The sequence below is a fragment of the Trachemys scripta genome, chromosome 1 (genome assembly GCF_013100865.1).
Source record: "Trachemys scripta elegans isolate TJP31775 chromosome 1, CAS_Tse_1.0, whole genome shotgun sequence".
Taxonomy (NCBI): domain Eukaryota; kingdom Metazoa; phylum Chordata; order Testudines; family Emydidae; genus Trachemys; species Trachemys scripta.
The window spans coordinates 30,234,833-30,258,180 of NC_048298.1; the positions used below are offsets into that span (position 1 = coordinate 30,234,833).

Here is a 23,348-nt window from a genome sequence, read left to right on the forward strand (position 1 = left end):
TGCATGTTTTTCTTATATTTGGGTTTTGTCATTTGTAATCTATGCATACTGTAAACTCAAATTTTATGGATTTGTTATACTAATTTCTTTCTCCAATGTGAATCAATATCACTACTAGGCACTAAATAAGTTCTGTAGTCTGTTTTTCATTAGATACAACATTGACCAACAAATGATCTGAGAACTATATTATCTAAAATTCAACTATGTTTCTTCCAGTTTTTAATCCAGGGTGAATCATCAGTACAATGACTTGTTTTAAATGTAGGGCATCCTTTTTATTTCCTACACAAACATACTTCAGCTCCCAGACTATGACTTGGAGATCTTGATTGCTAGGGCAAAAGACAGATGTCATGATTTTACAGAATGAGCCGTGATCAAATTACTTTTTCAGCAATGTCACAAAGATTGCAAAATATGCTGTGACCTTCAGAGTCACCACCCATAAAAATAAAATCCACTGACTAATTTGCCAGTTCCTTGTTCCTTTACTTCTACAAACAATTGTATCTCTATTGGCAGGCTCACATGCATAAAGGATGATGCATACTCTTCTGTATTTGTTGCTCTGCATCAAACTGGCTGTATAGTAACATAGTTCTATTCACTATTTTGAATCTAGATTTCCCAGATGGAAGCCTGTTAATTAATTCTGTGTTTGGCTAAATCTGCTTATGTTGGTGCCAACAAGCTCTTGCTATCACAAACCAACAGGACAGAGATCTGGTGATGAGCACATTTTGGAGGATGAGAGAATGCGGGTGGGTGAACAGGTTAGCACTAAGGTATTACAACTTGTTCTGAATTTTGAAGATCTGCTGTGCAGATCAGAGCAGCTAACGAGTAGGGGAATTAGCATTGCAAAATAGGTCGGACTCTAATCTGTGGAAAAAGAACAGAATTGCTGGAGCAGAAACTTATGACAAAAGAAAATCAGCCATATTGTGTATAACATAATTTTATTTTTCAGAAGAGTTCACTTCAATGTGTCAGAACAAAATGTACTTTTCTAATCTTGAAGCCAGCAAGATTTAAAAAGTTAAACTTTTAGTTTTCCCATCTGTAATTTCAGTATTGACATGGTTTTTAGAAAAGAACGATCCTATTCTAGTATTAACTAAGACATAAGCAGACGCTACTTACACAGTTCTCTTTGCTTAAAAATAAACTGGAACACATCATACAATCACATATGGTGCTTTGGTAGTACAAAAAACTACAAAGAAAGTTATTCAGATGAAACAATATAGTTTGTCAATTAGCTACATTTTTGCTATGTTGCAACAGCCCAGTTGCTTTTTAATTTACTTTTCATCTCTCCACCAGACTACACAACTCCCTCTCAGCTTTCCCCTTGTGGCTTGTTCTTCACAATAGGGCCCTTCAGAATAGGATTCTTTCGGAAACACTATACCCATAGCCTCTGGCAGTAGGAGTTCTCAAAGGGTTTCGGTATACATTCGTGACAGGACGAAGGGTTTTTACCCACATAGCCCTTTTTTCTCAGCCTTACACCTCTGATCTGGGGCAGTTGGATAATGCTCATTTCTGAACGCATAAATTATACTCCTGACCAATTGGAACTGATACTTTAGAGCATGATGAGTGTCCCCATCTGCCCATGAGCAAAATGTGCCACATCCACAGTGCTGTGAGCCACTGCCTAACCAAGGATCAAAAGAATTGAGATGTGGGTTTCCCTCTAGATGCCTATCACTAGGCCACTTAAGTGGACAGCTAACTTTTACACTAACTTGATACTTTTACAAAACATGTATTTGTAAAACTGGATTACTATATTTCCAGAGAAGGTTTTACTTCAAAATACAGTTAGTAAATGTGACTTTAAAAATATAGTGTAAATTGTGTTTTTATGTTAAGTAAGTTTGAACAACATTGGTTCAGTCAATTTTCCAACCCATCCCATTACAGAACAGTGTAAAACAGTACTGCTTTTGGAAAGGTATTCAAATATTTCACTGAAATAGTACATAATGAAAAATAGAGTCTACGCTTTATATTACTGTATTTTAAAGGAAAATCATTTGCATATGTTTTATCAGAACACTGCAGTACAAATATCATTATAGCAATGATACAGCACACCATTTAGTAATTACACTTAAACGTAATTGCCTCCATTGGAAAAAAAAACAGCCATCTATGATAACTGTACTTCAAGTGCTTCAGCAGTACAATGAAAAATTATCAAAGTTTAAACAATACAAACAGTGTGAAAAACAAAACTAATGCAGCTACACATCAGAAGTTTCAATAAGTTATGTAAATACGGTACTGTTAGTCGTTCAGACACAAAACAAACAGAACATTTTATAGCAAAACATACGCTCATCAAAAGGCAACATAGAGAGAGGGTGCCAAACTCTGATCTTCATTATGTAGGTGTGAGACTGGAATGATAAAAGAGAATTCAGCCCAAAATCTATATCAACTTCAGCACAAAAGTGTTAATACTCAAATTAATATGCACATGTAAATAATCACTCCATATCTGTACAGGATAATCAATTTTCCCTGCTAAAATAACAAGCACTTGACACAGTGAATTTGTGATTTATCAAAGGTCAGTTTTTCCCCAGGACTTCACACAGCAAATTAAGTTTTATTTTATTATTTTCCACATTTCACTAATTAAAAGTACCTAAAACCTTTCAGTCAATTAAATCACATTTAAGATGAACCTTTGGCCCCCTGTTCACCTTGTATAAAGGACTCTCCAAAGGACTGTGCCATTGTCATTGCTAGGAGGGAACCTTTTCGTGTATTAATTTAAAATACTTTAAAAATGTAGAATTTGCTGGTGCTTTATAATATATTTGTAATTTTTCTCTTGCCTGTGCCTTTCTGGTATTATAAAATGCCCCTATGAGCTGCTTGATACTTCAGCTGCCATTTGGTATCATCCAAACAGTTCACGAAAGCCTTTTATAATCCCACAAAGTTCCATGCAGGGGAGTTTATAAATACAGTATGTAAGATCAGGTATACTTTATATACAGATGTGCCTTTTATTTACTAAAATACTTCTAAACTCTTAAAATTATTACTTAAAGCCAGGAATGTATATTTGAATTGCATTGATAAGTTGCAAGATACAGTCAGAATCAAGTAATGAAAGATTAACCAAAAATAGAGATGAAGTAAATGAAGATATATTACTACTTTCCAGTATTTAATCACATGCAGCTATAGAATAATTCTATCAAAGCAGATCTTTTCAAATTAACATTGCAAATATCTCATGTTGATCTACTCTAAAGGTGTGATTTCAGTGGAAAGTATTCACACTACTTTAACACATCTATAATTATTATTGCAACACAGCCAGTCAATTAGTTCTTTAAAAATGGAATGAACATCAGTCATTATGAAAATGTAAGCCAATTAATCCTCCTCCTGCCATACACATAATTTAGGTTGTTTCTCTGAAATATCTCCTGATGACTCAGAGAAGGTTTAAAATACTTAAAAATGTACATAGATGAAATTAAAATATAATTTTATAAATATTTTACCATCAAAATGCTTTCCAATTTTAAAATATTTATTAACTTGAATGAAATTCATATTTACTCCAGTAATTTTCTTTAACTTTTTTTTAAACAGCGTGGAAGGATATCTATAGTAATTGCTCAACTGTACTCTGGTTGTAAATAGCTTCATCGTTAGAGTTCTCCTCTATTCCTCTTGCAAAGAGTTTCATTAACTGACAGTGAACCCTGCAAAATAAAGAAATTATGTATTGAAGATTTTTTTTTAAACTAAGAAGTAATCTCATTTGCTATGGGCATAATTTGGAATCACTGTGCATTCCACGTGGCAGGGCTAAACATTCTATTCTGCAGCACAAAGTTATTGCCCCCTGCTGCTGGGACACTCCCCTTCTGCAGAGGATGTTGGACAGTGGAGTGCATATTCACAAGTTCACCAGCCCTGCGACCACCACTCCCCACAGAGGGCGTTCAATGGGAGTTTTGCATGATTCATAGATTCCCAAGGCCAAAAGAAGCCACTGTGATTATCTAATCATTTGATTACTGTTTAATGGAACTCTGTTCTATGGACAGACTTTTGTACTGTATTTCTGGTTCCTTTTACCAATTAAAAAAACAAACTCCAGCCTTCCACACTCCCTCTCCCTTGAACATTTACCTAGTTGTAAACATACTTCTCTACTTGCCAAGGCCTGAAAGTCAGATGCAACATCTGACAAAGACCCCAAATCAACCAAAAGTATCTCAATGCAAGTTAAGTACAATGATATGGGATTCACTCCTTTAGAGAATGTAGTTCCTATCATCTTAGTTTTATGATCCTTTATTTCTGATGCAAGTCATTTTTAACAATAAAAGTAAAGGGATAGTGAATTTGTATGGAATGTTGGTAACTTTGAGATGTATATGAATGACAGCCCTCAAAATGAAGGATAATTGAAGGGTACAGGTACAAAACCAAAAGTGTATTTTAAGATAATTTCTATGCCAGAAAATGTGGCATAAAATAATGAAAATTATAAAACACCAATGTGGATATTCTCAACCCTTATATAACCTAAACAGAAGTTTGGCGCACACTTGTGATGTTGCATGGAACTAATTCCTCACTAGCCCAAATGAGCACTGGACGTGCTCTCTGTATCTTCACTGTGGAATCCTGGGAATTGTGGAAGCAACTAATAGCTACATAAGCTTTAAGATGAAGCAGGAAGAAAGGGATTGAACCATCTTCCTTTCCAACCATTGCTATACAGGATATTTACAGTTAGTTTTACTTAGCAAACAAAAAGGCACATGAAGAAAACATAAGAACATAAACATAAGAACATAAGAATGGCCATATTGGGTTAGACCAAGGTTCCATCCAGCCCAGCATCCTGTCTGCTGACAGTGGCCAATGCCAGGTGCCTCAGAGGGAGTGAACCTAACAGACAATGATCAAGTGATCTCTCTCCTGCCATCCACCTCCACCCTCTGATAAACAAAGGCTAGGGACACCATTCCTTACCCATCCTTGCTAACAGCCATTAATGGACTTAACCTCCATTAATTTATCTAGTTCTCTTTTAAACCCTGTTATAGTCCTAGCCTTCACAACCTCCTCAGGCAAGAGTTCCACAGGTTGACTGTGCGCTATGTGAAGAAGAACTTCCTTTTATTTGTTTTAAACCTGCTGCCCATTAATTTCATTTGGTGGCCCCTAGTTCTTATATTATGGGAACAAGTAAATAACTTTTCCTTATCCACTTTCTCCACACCACTCATGATTTTATATACCTCTATCATATCCCCCCTTAGCCTCCCTTTTCCAAGCTGAAAAGTCCTAGCCTCTTTAATCTCTCCTCATATGGGACTCGTTCCAAACCCCTAATCATTTGAGTTGCCCTTCTCTGAAACTTTTCTAATGCCAGTATAGCTTTTTTGAGATGAGGAGACCACATCTGTACGCAGTATTCAAGATGTGGGTGTACCATGGATTTATATAAGGGCAATAAGATATTCTCCGTCTTATTCTCTATCCCATTTTGAATGATTCCTAACATCCTGTTTGCTTTTTTGACTGCCGCTGCACACTGCGTGGATGTCTTCAGAGAAATATCCACAATGACTCCAAGAACTCTTTCCTGATTAGTTGTAGCTAAATTAGCCTCCAGCATATTTTTTGTATAGTTGGGGTTATTTTTTTACAAATAACCCCAAATAAATAGCCCCAAATAAAGTGCAAATGATCCCTGACAAACCCAACCAATCATTGAAATTCCTGTGAGGATGTGATTTGAATCTGCTGTCAGATACATTTTAGTGTATTCTAATGAAAGAGAGAGGATGCATTTAATATTTTCCTGGAAAGTATTTGGTAAAAAGCAAAGGCTAGCGTTCAAAGAAATTCTTCACAAAGATTCTAAAAAGCATCACAGAATTCTTTAGGAATATAATGTTATCTATTACCTATTAACGTCTTAAAACTGACTGCCTTAAAAGAAGATATCTTAAAAGGATCATCTTGCTACAAATAATATACACCTTGACAGTTACTCACCTAACTTCAATTGTGGAGCTATCCAAAGTTTCTCCATCACAGTTCCAGATGCTGTTACTAAGATTGCAGCAACAAGCTGGATGGTCTCTGCAGAACTGGCCAAAACGTTTCTTTCCTACATCCTTGACATCATTGTCACTGTCTTCTAAATGCTTTGATGTAAACTGAAACTTCTTTACCCGATAAACCTCTACAAACGTGAAGTCAAACTACAAAGAGAAATTAAAAGAGGCATTCTACAAAGTATTTTATTTAAATTAATCAGTAAAGCTCAATATAGAAAGCAGCATTTCATTTTCACTGGGGTCTCCAATTTTCCAAAGGGGCTGATTGTGGCATGAAGTACAAGTGATATTTTCCTAATGTTACACTACAAGTCAGTGGTTCTTTTCACATAAAACACATGGTCCTCCTGACTTTCAGGCCTTTGCTTTCATCAACAAGACATGGGTTCTCAAGGACTTTTTTCCCCAAACCCTGCCCTTCTTTATGGCTAAATGGGGATCCTGAAACTATGCGTAGGAAGGGGTCCCAAAATTATTTTATGTTGTGTCATAGGGTCACAATATGAAAAAGATTGAGGCCCACTGCCATACCAATCTATGATTCTCAACTTCCAGACCCTATACAACTGCACTGACTTTTCTGCAACCCCCTGCCTCTGTGCAGTGTAACCTTCCCCTGAGAGCAGGGTCCAGTGATTGCCACATCTAGAGAAGTCCATGGCACTATAGGCACTGTGAGGGAGCTGGGAATGTCAAGGGTGGAGGGGAGGGAACAGTAATATTTATTCTGCAATGAAGTAAAAGCTTCTTAACTAGCTAACCTCATTGAAAACAAAAGTGGTAATTAAGAGATTGTCTTAATTATCAGAGGCTTACAGGATTACATTGTGATAATATACAACCACGTATTTCACAAAGTTGTTTAAAATAAGCTTTGTATAAAACATTAAGGGACAAATCAAGTTGCTGTGTGTCCTCTGCTCCCAGGAGGCAACTTTCAGGATCTGGTCTGAAATATTTAAAAGTCAGGATAATGTAAGGTACAGGGCAAGAAGTTATAGCCACTTACGTTGGGGAGAGAAGTGGGAATAGAAATAAAAAAGTGAGCCTAAATAAGCATTTTACAATGAGGTGCACCATTAATCAATTGTTTAGTCAATCATCCACACATGGCATTGAAATCATGTGTCTGGCAATCATTCCAGGTAAACCAGCATACTGGCAGCCATAGATATGATCTCAGCACCCTGAGCTAAGATTTCACCTGATACTACATTCTAAACAAGACAGGCAGACTTCCCTTGGAATCAATCCTGTAAAAATGTAACAGCATAAAGTCAGGAGAAATTTTGATGAAGGACTGGTAAAGCTCATATTCTAATCACTTATGGTCATTGAAGATCTTTTGGAAGCCTGTGTCATGCCCAAATTATAGTTTTGTTAACTACATTCTGATAAACTACATACATTATGCAGTTTCCAATGAGTAAATTCTTCTTCATTTCCTGTTCTGAACAGTTGTGTGATATTGCTGTGGGGCAGAAGTTTGTGCATTTCAGTGTTTGGTGAAACAAACAAACATGTATGTGTCTGCAAGCATTTTGGGATGAAAGGATGTTAAATACTAACTGTATCCAACAGAAATTACAAGGGAAATTTTACAAAGGACTAATGTAATTACCAAAATTGGAATTTGGCTAAGGACACTATGGGAGAAGTCCTTGCTCTTACGTAAAATGTCATGAGATCTTCAATGGTCACATGCGGACAGAATATCTCATCCAAAATACATACATGCTCTTGTTTATCAGTTCCACCACTAATGATTTTTGTGTCAGATAGTTCTACCAGCATTTAGACCCCCTTCAGACCCTGAACAGTACATGGTCTTAGAAAAAGAAAATACATACCTGATCATCTTGGTTTGTATGCCTGATGAGATACCTTAGAAAATTGAATCTAGAGCATTTGCGAACTAGAATGAGGTCAATAGAGCCATCTGCCAAGTGAGCTGCTGGAGAAAGGCCTTTAGGACTCCGTGGACAGGCACAGCTCATATTGACTGCATTGATGGCCAGAAACTTTCCTTTAATAACCTTCCAATCTTCGCCTCCTTCATCCTCTGAAACACACAGTCAAACATGTCGTTAAGACTATTACCAATATACTTACAGGAGAAGTGAGATAAACCATGCTTAGCAAGTTTCAGCTATTTAATACAAATTTTAATGCATTATGGATATGTATCTAACTTAAGTAATACAATGTATTTTGTATATTTTATCATGAATTCACACACAAAGTTGATATTGTAATATTTCATACTTCTTCCTACTAAGCATTCTTTTCTGAGTCTGTAGCACCAGAATGGTACACGCTCTTCTCCCTTATATCATACATATTTGACACTTCTGCCACATGAATGTCAAATTCAGATTCCATATACTCAACATTCATGGTCATGGGCTTAACCCAAATCAAAGTTAAAAAAAAAAAGAAAAAAAGAAAAAAAAAAGAAAAAGCGGTGCTGACTAAAAAAAGGGAGCAAGGGGAGAGACAGCAATTTTTGGAGTTTTACTTTTAATTTATTAATGTATTTATTTATTAAGATGCAGATTCAGGAAAATTAAGGGTGTGTGTGTGTGTGTGTGTGTGTGTGTGTGTGTGTGTGTGTGTGTGTGGTTTGCTTGTTCCATTCTGTTTTGATTTTTCCCATGCCACAAAATGTATTCAAATAAATTTTAAAAATGTGGGAGGGATGATAAATGATTCAGGAGTCAGCGATGGCTGAAGTTTCAGGAGGGAGCGACGGAAATCTCAACATTTTTCTGGCATTGGCAGTTGCACGGGATTAACTGAGGGCAGAATTGGTCCCTGTGTGGTGCCTGCCCAGATAACTGAAAGACAAAAATAGTAGAGAAGCTTGTTTTCATCAAGACCAAACTATGGGCATTAACAGATTATATCCAGACTCCGTTTAAATGTCTGGATGCATCAATTTTACTACCAGGTAGCAGTATTTCCCCCCCTGGACACAGTGGACGGTTACACTGGAAATACTGCATAAAAATGGCAATTTTTTTGAAAAAATGTAAGGAAAAAGAGTCTGACATCAGAAAAATAAGTCAAATTAAATGTTTTGGTTTTAAGATTACATCTTTTCTGCCTTATCCCCTCAATGAATTAAAAGGCCATAAAGGCATTTTTAAACATCCCTTCCAAATATAAGTGGATTCAAATATTTAAGACAGACTCCTCTGTACAACCATCTACCCAGTCAAAAGATGCTTGGAGCACTGTTTTAAGAACCTACCTAGACAGAAAAGCAGCACTATAGATGATTAGGGTAGAGTATGTTAAAGGAAATATTAAGGAACCAACAGAGAAGATAAACTTGGATGATCAAGCTCAGTAATATACTGTATCAATGAAAAGGGGAGGGGGGATGGAAGCCATGTGACATATCTACTTGTAAGGATTCTGCAATACAACATTCTTGCCCTCTACCCATTTTAGTAAATCAATAACTAATGGTTTTCTCTCTGAGTTGGTTTTCTGTGCCTTAAATGTAGTATTTTAGGACCTTCATCTGTACTTTAATTCTGATATTCTTTGAACAACTTGATCAAATGGTGCCATGCTTGTTTTAGAGAAGAATTAGCCTGATCATGCAGCTTGCATAGCTTGTATTCAAAAGCAGTATCTGTTGCCAGTGTTGGATTAATTTTGAACTGATCTTCCTCCAAACTAAACAGCAACAGAGAGAAAGCAAGAGCCCGAGGAAGTTATTTCTTGAAAGCAAATGAATTTTTCTAACTTCCCTTGAATTTTCCACTTTTTGAATCTTCCACTCACCAGACTCTTTGGCAACTGAACTAAAGGAAGCATAGCTACAGAATGATACAATAGAGTGTTAAACATGGAGAGGTTTCAGAGTATTTGATTGCAATATTAATTTGGGCCTTGACTCTGCAGGCTGCTGGAAGCTGCTGAAATTACTTGTGCAGACACAAAGAAGTTCTAGTACTCAATATTTGCTCAGCACCTGCAGAGAGACTTCTACATAGTACTGAGAAATGCATTCAGTGCTCAGCAGCGTGAGCAAATTTCTAAACCTGTGCTTAACTGAGCAGGGGGGAAGCAGGCATGATGGAGGGTAGGGAGAGCAATCCAGTGAATACAAAGCATGAGTAGCAGATTATTCCACTTTGCTTATCAGCTTCTCTTAAAGAAGAGCTGGGACAGCCATGAGGACCAGCTGCTGACAGTATCTGTGCTCTAAAAAAATAGTATTCTGCACAACCAGAGGCTTAATGCCTCATGACACATGCTGGCCACAGTATTCCTGGCTCACTAACTTGCAGGTCCCACTCTTCTGAGCCAACAGTTATTGGATCATAACCAACATAACACCATGCTTAGCAGCCTTCATAATGGCCCTGAACTACTCTTTCACAACAGTCTTCTAAACCCTTGCAGGGTCGAGTCTTTGATCAACACATCAGATAATTTTCTTCTACTGTGACATAACACATTACCATCATCTTGCCACTTCTTTCTGCACATAAAGATGCTGAGTTAATGTAGATTTAGAAGGAAAAACAGAAATTTGAAACAACCATGGAACTCTAATAAACTATGATAAGCTCCTAAAACTGATTAAAATAAAACATTTCCTCAATATCATGACACATTTTTTGCAATTCCATCTTACCAGGGACTATGCAATGTTAAAATAAGTTACATAACCATAAATAGCAACAAGAAAACCTGTTCCAGCTTGGTTTCAGCTGTATGTGAGGTGCATGCCCATAGGAAGAGCAGTGGTACAAGATACTGAATGAAAAACACTGCTAAAAATATTCCTTCACTCCTGATCTTGGGGATTCTGGGACTGATCCAGTGCCCATACAAGACTCCTATTGCCTTCAACAAGCATTGGCTCAGGTACTCTGTGAGCAGGGTTGATTCCTAGGCCTAAATCAAAGCAACCTGGGTTCTTCTAATTTACTCCAGCTGCTAACTATCTTAAGGGGTTGAAATAGCAGCTGGGGATCAGTGCAGCCTGAAAACATCCCAACTCTTAGGGCTGGTCTACACTGGGCGGGGGATCGATCTAAGATACGCAACTTCAGCTACGCAAATAGTGTAGCTGAAGTCAAAGTATCTTGGATCGAATTACCTGGGGTCCACACGGCGCGGGATTGATGGCCGCGGCTCCCCCGTTGACTGCGCTACCGCTGCTCGCTCTGGTGGAGTTCCGGAGTCGACGGTGAGTGCGTTCGGGGATCGATATATCACGTCTTAACGAAACACGATATATCAATCCCGGATAAATCGATTGCTACCCGCCGATACGGCGGGTAGTGAAGATGTACCCTTACACTGGCAGCTGGAGGTGGGCCTGTCATACAAGTCGACACCCTTGGTGCTAGATATGCTAGTTTTATGACCAGACTCTACCAGTGATGTTGCACAAAATGACTGCAATATACTGGAGGACTGGTCCATTATGTTTAATATTTAAGGCCTTGATCCATTGAAGTCAGGCTTTGGATCAGGCCCTAAGGAAACAAAGAAGAACAGAAGTAGAGGTCAGCACTGGAAGTCTGTCCAAAAGACAAGAACACTGAAGAAGGATTTACATGAGGAGATTGAAGGGACTAGTTTCCAGTCAAATGGAATGCACCTATTTACATTAGTCTGAATTTGGCTCTACTAGAGGTTCAACGTTTGCCAAGACACTATAACACAAGTGAGGGAGTAATGGGCTACAGGAGAAGTGAGGCAGCCAGGAGCAGAGCTGCACAGAGCCTTGAAGGGGAGGAGCAGTAGTCTGAAGGTACTGAGGAAGGAAAATGAAAATCAATGCAGGAATTCAAAGAGTTGTGTATGTGTGTAGAGGGGGTTGACAAAATTGGAGCACCAGATGAGGAACAACACATGTAATCTGTACAGAGAACTGGTAGGGTGTCACTGGGAAAGATGTTAAGTAGGTTATTACTAGTCCATGTTCACAGCATGATACTTACAATTTTTAAAATGTGTAACTGTTTATTTACAATGAGCTTTAGCACTGACTAAGTACAAAACCTTAACTGCTATCCTCCCAGATATCTATCTAGGAGGCAATTTAGCTTCCACACTAGCTCAGGGCTTGCCAATTAAGTGTTATTTTGTGATAAGAGTTCAGATGATTTAGGATTTGGTTGAGACCACAAAATAAACTCTCCTTCTCAGGCAGGAGAAGCCTGATCCACTGAACTCTTCAAGGAATTAGTATATTTATTAGGAGGATTGTTGGACAGTGATAATTTATGTTTTTTCTTTAAATTCTTCTTTTCAACTTGAATCCTGAATTCTTGGCTAGTTTATAATAATTAAAACACAGTGAAACTGATCTAGGTGTTTAAGAATTTTTTTGTAATGAAACACTACACATTCTTTACATTTATCACTTCAATATATTACCATTATGTTCTAATCCATAATTTTTCTGTGGCTCCTCTGGTTGTTGCTTACTTTGCCTGCAAATGTAGCACCTGAAAAACAAGAATATTGTTCAGTTTAATTTTAGTATGTTTTTTTCAACTATTGAAATAAGTTACTTAAATTATTTCACATTTGGAAAATGTTACTTTTACGCAGCCTAAATTCATTGTTCTTTAGCATATAAAGATTCCAAGTGCTTCAAATAGAGTTCAGTGCTTGGATTTACACTAAAGAAATCTGTGTAAGAAATACCCAGTCCCTAAAAGGGATACATACAAAATAATGGATTATTTTAGTACTTAAACTATGCAAAAGTCACACTAAAACTTTTATTTTCTGTTAGGGATCAGAATCAAACTGAGCTGCCATGCCAAAAGATCTATAATGCACACCCAAGAGTCTACAGCAGAGTACAGATAACAGAATAGGATTGTGAGCGTAAGTGCAGTATGACTCTCCTCCCCACATCCACACCATGGTCTCATTCCTCCACTGGATCCACACAGATGGATTCTTATGCCCTTGCAGAGCCTCAATGATTTCAATGATCTGTCCTCTTGGATTGGGCTGCAGGACTAGGGCTCACATTAAGTCTGTTGGGAGCAGAACATTAACAGCAGTAACGAAGGGCTGAGGAAAGCCTGATCCCCATTTCAGATGACTTTTTTTTTAATGTATATTTGTTTGGAAACTCTTGTTTAGCTTTTACAAGGTTTTTTAATTTCATAATTATTTTTAGGTTCAACATTTTTAAATGGAAAAAAAGTGAAACACCTTAAAAATGTAGGTAGAAAGAAAAATGCCTGTACAAAATTATGGAATTTCATAAGGTCCCAATATGACATTAGTAGAGTGGGGTGGGATTCTCCCTGTGTAGGTCTTCAGCAGCAAGGATTGGACCCAGGATGCCTGGATCTAAAGCCTCTACTGTCTGAAATCAAAGACCCACGTCCGTTATCTCAAAGCCAGGAACAGATTCTTAAACCTCAATGACTATTGACAAAGACAGTTCTTTCTAACTTAGAGCAAAATTATTAATAGAATTGGAAAAAAGGAAACTAGTCATTAATTAAAATATATTTGGCTGTATTAGGGGACCCTGTCTCCAGTTAATGTGGGTTTGAGTTTTGCAATTTACTTCAATGGGAACAGAACGAGGTCCCAACCCTGAAATGACTGAACCATCTATGTAGTCCCATTAACCTCAAGAGTCATATTGTGATAATTAAAAAGATTTTACCTCAATGGGACTACTCACATGCTTAAGTCTTTCCAGGATCTGAGGTCTCATAGTGTAATTACTTCCTTGTTTGTAGGAAGCTAGAAGGCTTTTGGATTTGTCTTTTGCTAGTGTTTACATGACATGTGTCCTTGAGTGTTTCTATTTTGCTTCCTTAAGGGTACGTCCAGACTACCTGCCATATCGGCGGGTAGCGATCGATTTATCGGGGATCGATATAGCGCATCTTGTTAAGACACGCTATATCGATCCCCGAACATGCTCCCTGTTGACTCCAGAACTCCACTGGAGCGAGCGGCGGTAGCGGAGACGACGGGGGAGCCGCGGCCGTCAATCCCGCGCCGTGTGGACCCCAGGTAAATCGATCTAAGATACTTGGACTTAAGCTACGCTATTCACGTAGCTGAAGTTGCGTATCTTAGATCGATCCAGCCCCCCCCCCCCCCCCCCCCCCCCCCCGAGTGTAGACCAGACCTTAGTAATGCAGGATGAAATACATCAGCTGGTCAATAGACACATTTTTGTAATGCAAGCCAGTTCTAGGGTTTCTTTTTGTTTTGAAGAGTTTACTTTGTCTGCTGACCTAGAAAAATTAAGTGGTGCATTTGATAATCAAGGAACTGCACTTTTTACAAAACTCAGCTCTTCCATAGCATGTGTCAAGGCTTGATCCCCACTTTGAACTTTAGGGTACAAATGTAGGGGCCTGCATGAAAACTTCTAAGCTTAACTACCAGCTTAGCTCTGGTTCCGCTGCCACCATTTCCCAATTAGATTCCCTTCCTGGGAAGCCCTGAGAAACCTTTCACCAATTCCCTGGTGAGTACAGATCCAAACCCCTTGGATCTTAAAACAAGGAGAAATTAACCATCCCCCCTCCTTCCTCCCACCAACTCCTGGTGAACACAGATCTAATCCCCTTGGGATCTAAAACAAGGAGAAATTAACCATCCCCCCTCCTTCCTCCCCCCAACTCCTGGTGAATCAAGATCCAAACCCCTTGGATCTTAAAAACAAGGAAAAAATCAATCAGGTTCTTAAAAAGAAGGCTTTTAATTAAAGACAAAAGTAAAAAATCATCTCTGTAAAATCAGTATGGAAATTAACCTTATAGGGTAATCAAACTTAAAGAGCTCAGAGGACTCCCCTCTAGTCTCAGGTTCAAAGTACAGCAAACAAAGATAAACACTCTAGTAAAAGGTACATTTACAAGTCGAGAAAACAAAGGAAAACTAACACGCCTTGCCTTGCCTGGCTATTTACTTACAAGTTTGAAATAGGAGAGACTTGTTTAGAAAGATGTGGAGAACCTGGATTGATGTCTGGTCCCTCTCAGTCCCGAGAACGAACACACTCCCAAACAAAGAACACAAACAACAACCTTCCCCCCCCAAGATTTGAAAGTATCTTGTCCCCTTATTGGTCCTTTAGGTCAGATGCCAGCCAGGTTACCTGAGCTTCTTAACCCTTTACAGGGAAAAGGATTTTGGAGTCTCTGGCCAGGAGGGATTTTATAGTACTGTACACAGGACAGCTGTTACCCTTCCCTTTATAGTTATGACAGCATGTTTCTGGATATGGAGAAAAAAACCCTGCCCTTATCTGTACCCAAAATAAATAAATAAATGTTTTGTATTACTTTTCTTTGTTAGATCATGCAGAAAATGAAAGTGAATAGTTTATCAAAATTGAAACACTCAGTTCTGATCCTTTTTTAAACAGTTTGTGTGTAGTACCAACAGAGAAATATTAACCTACCCTGTTCTGCATCTTTTCTTATCTCTTGGAGATCCCAGTGTGTGTTTTGCTGGTAGAAAGGAAACTGTTCCCTCATAGTAATGATGAGAGAGAAACGTCTTGAAACCTTTTAAAAAAACAGCATTACATAGCTTTTAGTTGTTGTTCCATTTCCTCCACCAGGAATTGCAAGAGAAGAGTTGCTCTCCTCAATTCCACATCTCTTTGCTATTCTGGCCCAGACTTTTAAAGCCAGCTATGGTGCTTAGCTATACAACTCTCATGAATTTCAATGGCCTAGATAGGGCAAAAACATTAGTTTTTGTTTTTAAAGGAGAGGGGACATAAACAATACTTCCCAGGAGCATAACAACTGGATTTATAGGGTTAAAGAATGGAGAGTACACCCAAAATTAAAATTCTGATATTAATTTCCAGAAGTCTCTGTGAAAGTGAGAAGCACTACAATATGAAGGCCAAATACAAAATTGAATGAGTATATTCTTGGATTTACATGCACTTTGGCAAACAGTCTTAAGGGGGATAAAGAAGAAATACAGGAGTAGAAATATTTGAAGATCACTAGTTCCCGTCCCCTTAAAAAAAAAAATCAAACCCAAACTTATTTTTTCTGGCCAACATGATTTACAGAATTTAGGAAAATAATGTTCTGTAGGTATGGATTCTTCCTCCATATTACTGTAGTTCCACTGCTCTTTCAAGCCCAAGAGCCTCATTCTTTACAGCTAATCCAATACCTTGCTCCATTTTTTTTCTCCTTGAATCTCTAATATCATATTTTCTATGAGAAGGGGAACACTTGTGTTCATTGGTACCTTTTCTATCCTCATATGTTTCTTATTGCCCTTACTCCTTGCATCACTAACTTTACTTGCTCTCAGACAAAAAACATTCCCAAGCTCCCCTACTAAAACTGGTTACTGAATGTTAAGGTTGATATTTGATATCACTCTTACAAAGAGCACATTAACAAGAACAGTGCTATTAGTAAAACCTGGTCAATAATTAGCATAGAAACTATCAGATGTTGACATTTAACAAATTTTGCTTAACCTGTCAGCTTCCATAATGTGAATGGAAACAGTTGTGATGAACAATACTAGGAACTTTCTTCACTTTACTCACCAAGTTAGCCTATCAATGAAATTTTAGTTGTAGATGAGGAGGTTACATACCCGTAACTGGAGGTTTTTCAAGATGTGTAGTCCCTAGCTGTATTCCACTGTGGGTTACGCACGTGCACCATGGGCCCACAATCAGAAAATTTGAAAGTAGGGTCAGTTGTTCCGCACATGTGCCCCGACTCACATCATGCCTCTGACCGAGGTGATAAAGAGCGATAAAGGGTGGTGGACTGACTGCATCTCCAGTTCCTTCTCCACCACGAATCTGACAGATCTGAAGTGGAGGGGAAGGAGGGCGGGAAGTGGAAGACAGCTAGGGACCACACATCTCAAAGAACCTCCAGTTACAGGTAAATAACCTCCTCTTCTCTTCTTCTTTGAGTGATGGTTTCTACTATATTCCACTGTGGATGATTGACAAGCACTACCTACATGGGAGGCGGGTGCGAGGATGAAGACAGAAGGGTTGCGTGGAGGACCACCATTCCAAAGGAGGCATATGTCACCATGACTTGCAGCAAGGCATAGTGCGTTGCAAACATGCGGACGGAATTCCACATGGCTGCTCTACTTATGTCTATCAAAGGCATGTCTTGAAGGGATGCCATGGTCATTGCTTGAGCTGTAGTGGAGTGAGCCCATACCCTAGTGGTGGAAGGTAGATTCAACAGTGGGGAGCGGAGTTTAATGCAGCCGGAAATCCACTGGAGATTCTCTGGGTGGAGAGGCCCTGTCCCCTGATTCTCTCTGCTACCACAACAAACAGTCTAGGGGACATCCTGATTGTTTTTATTCTCTGCAGGTAAAAGGCCAAAGCTTATTGGACATTGAGGGAATGGAATCTACATGCTTCTGCAGATATGTGTGGTTACGGAAAGAAAAACAGCTAAGTGAATGGACTGGTTAATATGAAACTTGGAGACCACTTTTGGTAAAAATTTCAGGTATAGGCGTAAGGAGACTGTATCCTTGTAGAATACTGTGAGTGGTGTTGTGAAACTATGCCCCATATTCTTCATAGAGATATTATATATGATATGATTATGGCATAACTATGATGTATTTTATGCAAGATGGATCATGTAAGATATAATTGAAAAGGTTATGATTCACTGAATATGATTATCCTATTTGTATGCATGTATCATTTTGGTGTCTGAAATTAGGAATATTGTCTATGCCTCTACAAATGAGTTTACGCAGGGGAATGCCCACTAGGCCTTCCCGAGGATGGTACAAACAGCCTCCGAGTTATGGCTGCTGTGACCCTACAGGCACATGTGACCAAGTCACCTGGTACTGGACTCCATCTTGAAATACCAGTGTTTTTCCAATGAAAGGCATGGGAACTAAGCCTGGAGACAAAAGGTTCCCACCATATGCAAAAGCTATTTATGGCAGGGGAGTGACATCATCATAGTTCTTCACTGACTTCCCACTCAAGAAGACTCCTGAAAACACCTGAGAAACAAGGACTGAATTGGGAAGAAGGGCTGAACCCAGGCTAGAGGGATTTCTTGCCTGTGAAAAGAATACCTGGAGTTTTAACCTGCAAGCAAGTGCAGCTTGCCCTCAGGAATCTCTGCAAATTGCCTAAATCAACATTTAGGGTGAGAATTTGCTATTCATATCCAATCTCTTTATGCAAGAGGAATCTCTGCAAATTGCCTAAATCAACATTTAGGGTGAGAATTTGCTATTCATATCCAATCTCTTTATGCAAGATGGATCATGTAAGATATAATTGAAAAGGTTATGATTCACTGAATATGATTATCCTATTTGTATGCATGTATCATTTTTGTATATTTGCAAGGTAATCTGCTTTGATCTGTTTTCTATCTCTTATAATCACTTAAAATCTATCTTTTGTAATTAAAAACTTGCTTTTCTTTGGTCTAAAATCAGTGTGTGGAAATTATAACTCAGGGAAGAAAGCTGCTGCATCTCTCTCTCCACATTGAGGGAGAGAGCGAATTTCATGATCTTACGCTGTACATTTCTCTGTGCAGTGCAACAAGGTACAATTTTGGGTTTACTCTCCAGAGGGGGGGTGCGCTTGAGAAGCTGGTAAGTGCCCAAGCTGTATAGCCTTTCCATGCAGGGGCTGGTCAGAAAGGGACAGCTGGGTGTGTCCCTACCTGTGTGCTGGTGAAAGTGGGAGTGTGTCTTCAGTTTATCACAGCATTACTGGGTGGGAGCCCAGACTGATGGGTCAGGGAGCTAAGTGGTACCCCAGTTCCAAGCGGCACCCCGAGCGGAACCTGTCACAGGCACGTCTGCCATCATTGCTCCAAGTTCACCGACGCTTTCCCCTGAAGTGATAGTATAGAATGGAGACCTTCATGGAGATGAGGGATATGGAGCAAAACACCATTGGTTCAAAGGGTGTGTGGGGGGGTTCATAATACTGAGTGTACCAGATTCAGGTCCCATTGAGGCGTGATCATTTGGAGAGGGGAGAAGGTTCTTAGGAGGCCTTTTCAAAATCAAGCATTAGCATAAAAACAAGTAAACCTCCGTAGAAGGATGGAACGTGCTAATCGCCACCAGGTGACTCACAAGGAGCTGAGGGAGAGACCCAATATCTTTAAAGATAGAATGTAGTCCAGGATTAGGGAAACTTTGCAGCTTCTGGTATAACACCTTTATGTTGTGCCCAAGACAAAAAGTGTTTCCATTTAAGTCCAGTAACATTGTGTAATGGAGTCTTTTCCACCTTTAAAGACAATGTCCTCTACTGCTGAGGAACATGTGTGTTCTAAGGTCATGGTCGATTGAAAAATATCTGCTAGGTGAATCTGCAAGCACATTCTCCATCCCCAGAAGATAGGCTGTGGATACAGTGATCTGATTGCTGATGCACCAGTTCCAGAGAGACTGACTGCGTCTACGCATAGAGCGGTGGATTTTGCTCCCCCTTGTATGTTGATATAGAAAACAGTGGTGATGCTGTCTGAAATGATCAGGATGAGAGCGAATGAGTGGAAGAAAGAATTCGCACGCCTTCCTTACTGTTTGAAGTTCCAGATATTGATGGGCATCCTGGATTCTCAAGATGTCCATGTCCCTTGTGTTGTGCGATTGTCCATATGGACTTCCCAGCCTAGCAGGCGAGCATCTATGATGATAGTTTTGTCTGGGGAAGAGGGAAGAAAGGGGACTCCCATGTGTATGTGATGTGGGTCTGTCCACCACGGGAGGGAGGACAGTACCTTGGACAGGACTGTCAGCATGAGGTTCATGGAGTGGCAACTCACTGAGTACATGAACTGTAGCCCTGTCTGAAGGCAACGAAGGTGAAGTCTTCCAAAGAGGGGTCACATAAGTGCACAAGGTCATGTGGCCAAATAGAGAGGCTGGTTCACAAGGGTTGTTCATGACGCAAATATGATGCTGTTCATTGCCTGAAATTTGTCTGTGGGCAGATATGCCCATGCCAGGATAGAGTTTAGGGAATCTTGAGGCGGGGGGGGGGGCGGGCTGGAGAAGAAACTGGAAGTGGTGGTGATGATTACTGGGGGGGTTGTGCCCCTGCTTGTCCCCCCTTGTACATGCCCCCCTGCACGGACCAATGGACACTACTTTCAATTTCTCTGACTCCAGGCACATGGCACACATGTGTAACCCACAGTGGAATACAATAGGGACCACCACTTGAAGAAGAACTATATCTATATGCAACTTCAAGTGTTAAAACAAAGCCACTTGTTAATCACAATAGTCTGAAAAACAGATTAGACACCAGTTGTAACATTTCAAAAACCAAGTCATTTTAAACTCCGTCCAGCTCCCAAAATATTGAAAATATTAATATATAACTTTCCAGGAAATTAAATTGTTATAATCAGAGTAAGTTGTCCACAGTTTTGGTTATTTGACACACTTATTTTTTATCATAGATAAAATATTAAGAAATAAAGAGATTGAAGCTCAGAGTTAAACCAAAAACTCAGTGTAACCTTCATTTTGGAGCTATTTAGGATGCCTCCATGTTATGATGTGCTAAGTGTGCAACAGGCTAGACTATAAATGAGATCCAATGTGCTTGGTGCTGCCCTAGGGAATTTCCGTCTGATTCAGTCTGGCTGTTATTTTTGAAAAGCTTCACAGAAGTTTACTTAGAGAGAAGTTATCCAGCACTCCATTATTTTTAGATTTTCTACATAAGGATGAGTAATTACACAAAAGTTACCTGAAAAGTCATATCTGATCGTACCCATCCACCGCTTCTTTTCACTGTCTTTTAGTATATCGCCATAAAAACCATAACCCAATAGTGACACAGAGTACTTAAGAAATGTGTTGTTGTGATGTATGGAGGAGACATCCAGAGGCTGAGAATCACCTGTTAACAGAAATCCCAGGCTTTATCTCAGTTAAAAGTTTCTTTGTTTCAATTCTGATACTAATTTTTAACATTCAACTTTTTTTTTATTGAGAGCAACCTTATAAAACAAACATCAGAGAAAAAGAGAAACATTCTGTAAGGCTAACAATGCCATATATTGTTAAATGAGGAAAAATAATGAAGACACAAGGAGGCCAGTGTACCAATGGGAGACACTGGAGTGGGGTGGAAGAAATAACAGTAACATCTTGCTGAATCCTACCATTTTTGAAGTTGCTTAATGTAATGTATTTGGGCTAATTTTATATTTTAGCATAAACAAAAAAAAAGCAATACTTAAAAAAATACAAATATACACCTACATTTAATATTCTGAGCCAAACACTATGTCCAGAGCACATGAGAGCCCCAATCCTGCAAAGATGTCCACAGGTGCTTAGCTTTATGCTCACTTCAGTGGGACTACTCACAGTGCATGAAGTTAAGTATTTGCATAAATATTTGAAAGATCAGGTATTAGGATTACAACAGTTAAAACTTCTGAAAGCCAAGAAATGCTGAAATTAAGGTTGCATGCAAAATCTTAATGCTGCTCTTTATACTACTGCATTACAATAGTTTTATTTCTTGTTTACGATATACCATAACATTTTCTACAACTTTAAATCATAGTCTATTACTGCGTATTGCTCTGTGCATGCCAGACAGAATCCGCAAAAATGTGTATACCAAAAGTTAAAGTTTCAGAAAGTTATGATCACCTGAAAACAGTGGGTTAAAACAGAAATGCTCATCCAGTCTTAATTCAGCTCTCTTTAGCATCATATATATCACTAGCAAACATCTCATACTTTATTTATCTATTACCATCAAACTATATTTTTATGCAACAGAAATGATGATCATTCTGGATATGTTAAGGTCTTGAAAAGAAGTTAATGACCTGTAAGCTGAATACCTACCTACAATAATATGTAGTGCTGATGTTACTGGATCAGTGACACCAACTGTTGCATAGCATATGCAGTCTGTTGAACCTGTAAAAAAGGAATGCTTTTAATTTTTCATTTTTTAATAATAGAGAGAATCCTGCTCTATACATGTGGTCATTCAGATAAGAACATTATATCCTCTCATTGCTTTTTATTCCCTTTTCTTAAATGCAGAAATAGAATAAAACCAAGCAATAATATGGATATGAAAATTATAATAAATAGTGTGATCTAAATTAGAACATTGACTTCCTTTCTAAGTGAAATTTACTCCTCTCTGAACAAAGTCCACATACTTCCATTTTATGCACTGAAGAATGCTGGATCTGGGGAGACAGAATCAGCTTCTACCTCAGTGAAAGGACAATGGCACAGACTTTATCTCAGCCTATGGACAGGAGTGGCAGCTGCTGCCACTTTGCACCCCAAGTTCAGAAATTCCTGCTCCCTGGAACCTCATTAAAAAAAAAAAAAAGAAAAAGATAAAGCAACCCACTCCATACCAGTCAAATCATAGCCTTAGGGCACAATTCCTTAGGACACAGGGATACAGTTTTAGGTATTGCTTTCTCATCACTAAGGCCTGATCTATACTACTGAGTTAGGTCGACGTAAGACAGCTTACCTTGACCTAATTATGTCAGTGTTTACACTACAGCCTTGTCCTGTTGATGTAACTGCCTACTACACTGACATAATAATTCCACTTCCACGAGAGGCGTTGGGTTTATGTCAGTGTAGTTAGGGTGACTCCCCCAACCCTCACTTTTGTTTGAAAGGGCAGGTTGGATGTGGGGCAAATAGACTGTGTAAAGACCTTGAATATGTTCTAAATACATTTATATTTGCACCCATGAATTTGATCAGGTCCTTACAGAAAATACTTGCAATCTTATTTTTTTCTGTACAAAAATTCTTTCTTTCCCACTTAAAAATTGTTACCACAGTACAAAATTACCAGTTTCTAGACTCTGTATAATTAGTCAGTAACTTTATCTAAGCATCTGAATTGCACAAATGTTTGTCTGGAGTAAAGATATAACAAAAACTCTAAAACCACTAGATACACCTATGCGTTTGTATTAAAGTAGCATATTTATTATTAATACATACTTTTGTTTGGAAGAGGAACAGCTTGTGATAAACCCAACACACTGGAAAAGAGTTGTTATGAGACAGAGGTTCAAGGGTAAAAGGTTCCCCCCTGTTCTTTACAAACAACTCTCGCCTCAGACCTGCCAAACTCACTACACCAAACACATCTTGCAGGATATTTACCTACATAAAGTATCTATAGAAAACTCACAACTTGTCAAGATTCATAAT

General features: G+C 38.7%; 1 protein-coding gene across 1 annotated transcript in view; it reads right to left on the minus strand.

The window, feature by feature from the left end:
• Window positions 1–945: 945 nt before the first annotated feature.
• The window catches only part of CERK (ceramide kinase), a 65,954-nt gene continuing 43,551 nt past the window's right edge, over window positions 946–23,348 (minus strand). Inside the window, exons 7-13 of the mRNA XM_034767104.1 lie at window positions 21,993–22,067; window positions 20,875–21,027; window positions 15,556–15,661; window positions 12,537–12,607; window positions 7,976–8,187; window positions 6,061–6,269; window positions 946–3,743 (exon numbers count right to left, since the gene is read on the minus strand). Coding sequence (XP_034622995.1) covers window positions 3,644–3,743; window positions 6,061–6,269; window positions 7,976–8,187; window positions 12,537–12,607; window positions 15,556–15,661; window positions 20,875–21,027; window positions 21,993–22,067 — 926 coding nt within the window. The 3' untranslated portion in view covers window positions 946–3,643. The remainder of the gene's footprint in view (window positions 3,744–6,060; window positions 6,270–7,975; window positions 8,188–12,536; window positions 12,608–15,555; window positions 15,662–20,874; window positions 21,028–21,992; window positions 22,068–23,348) is intronic.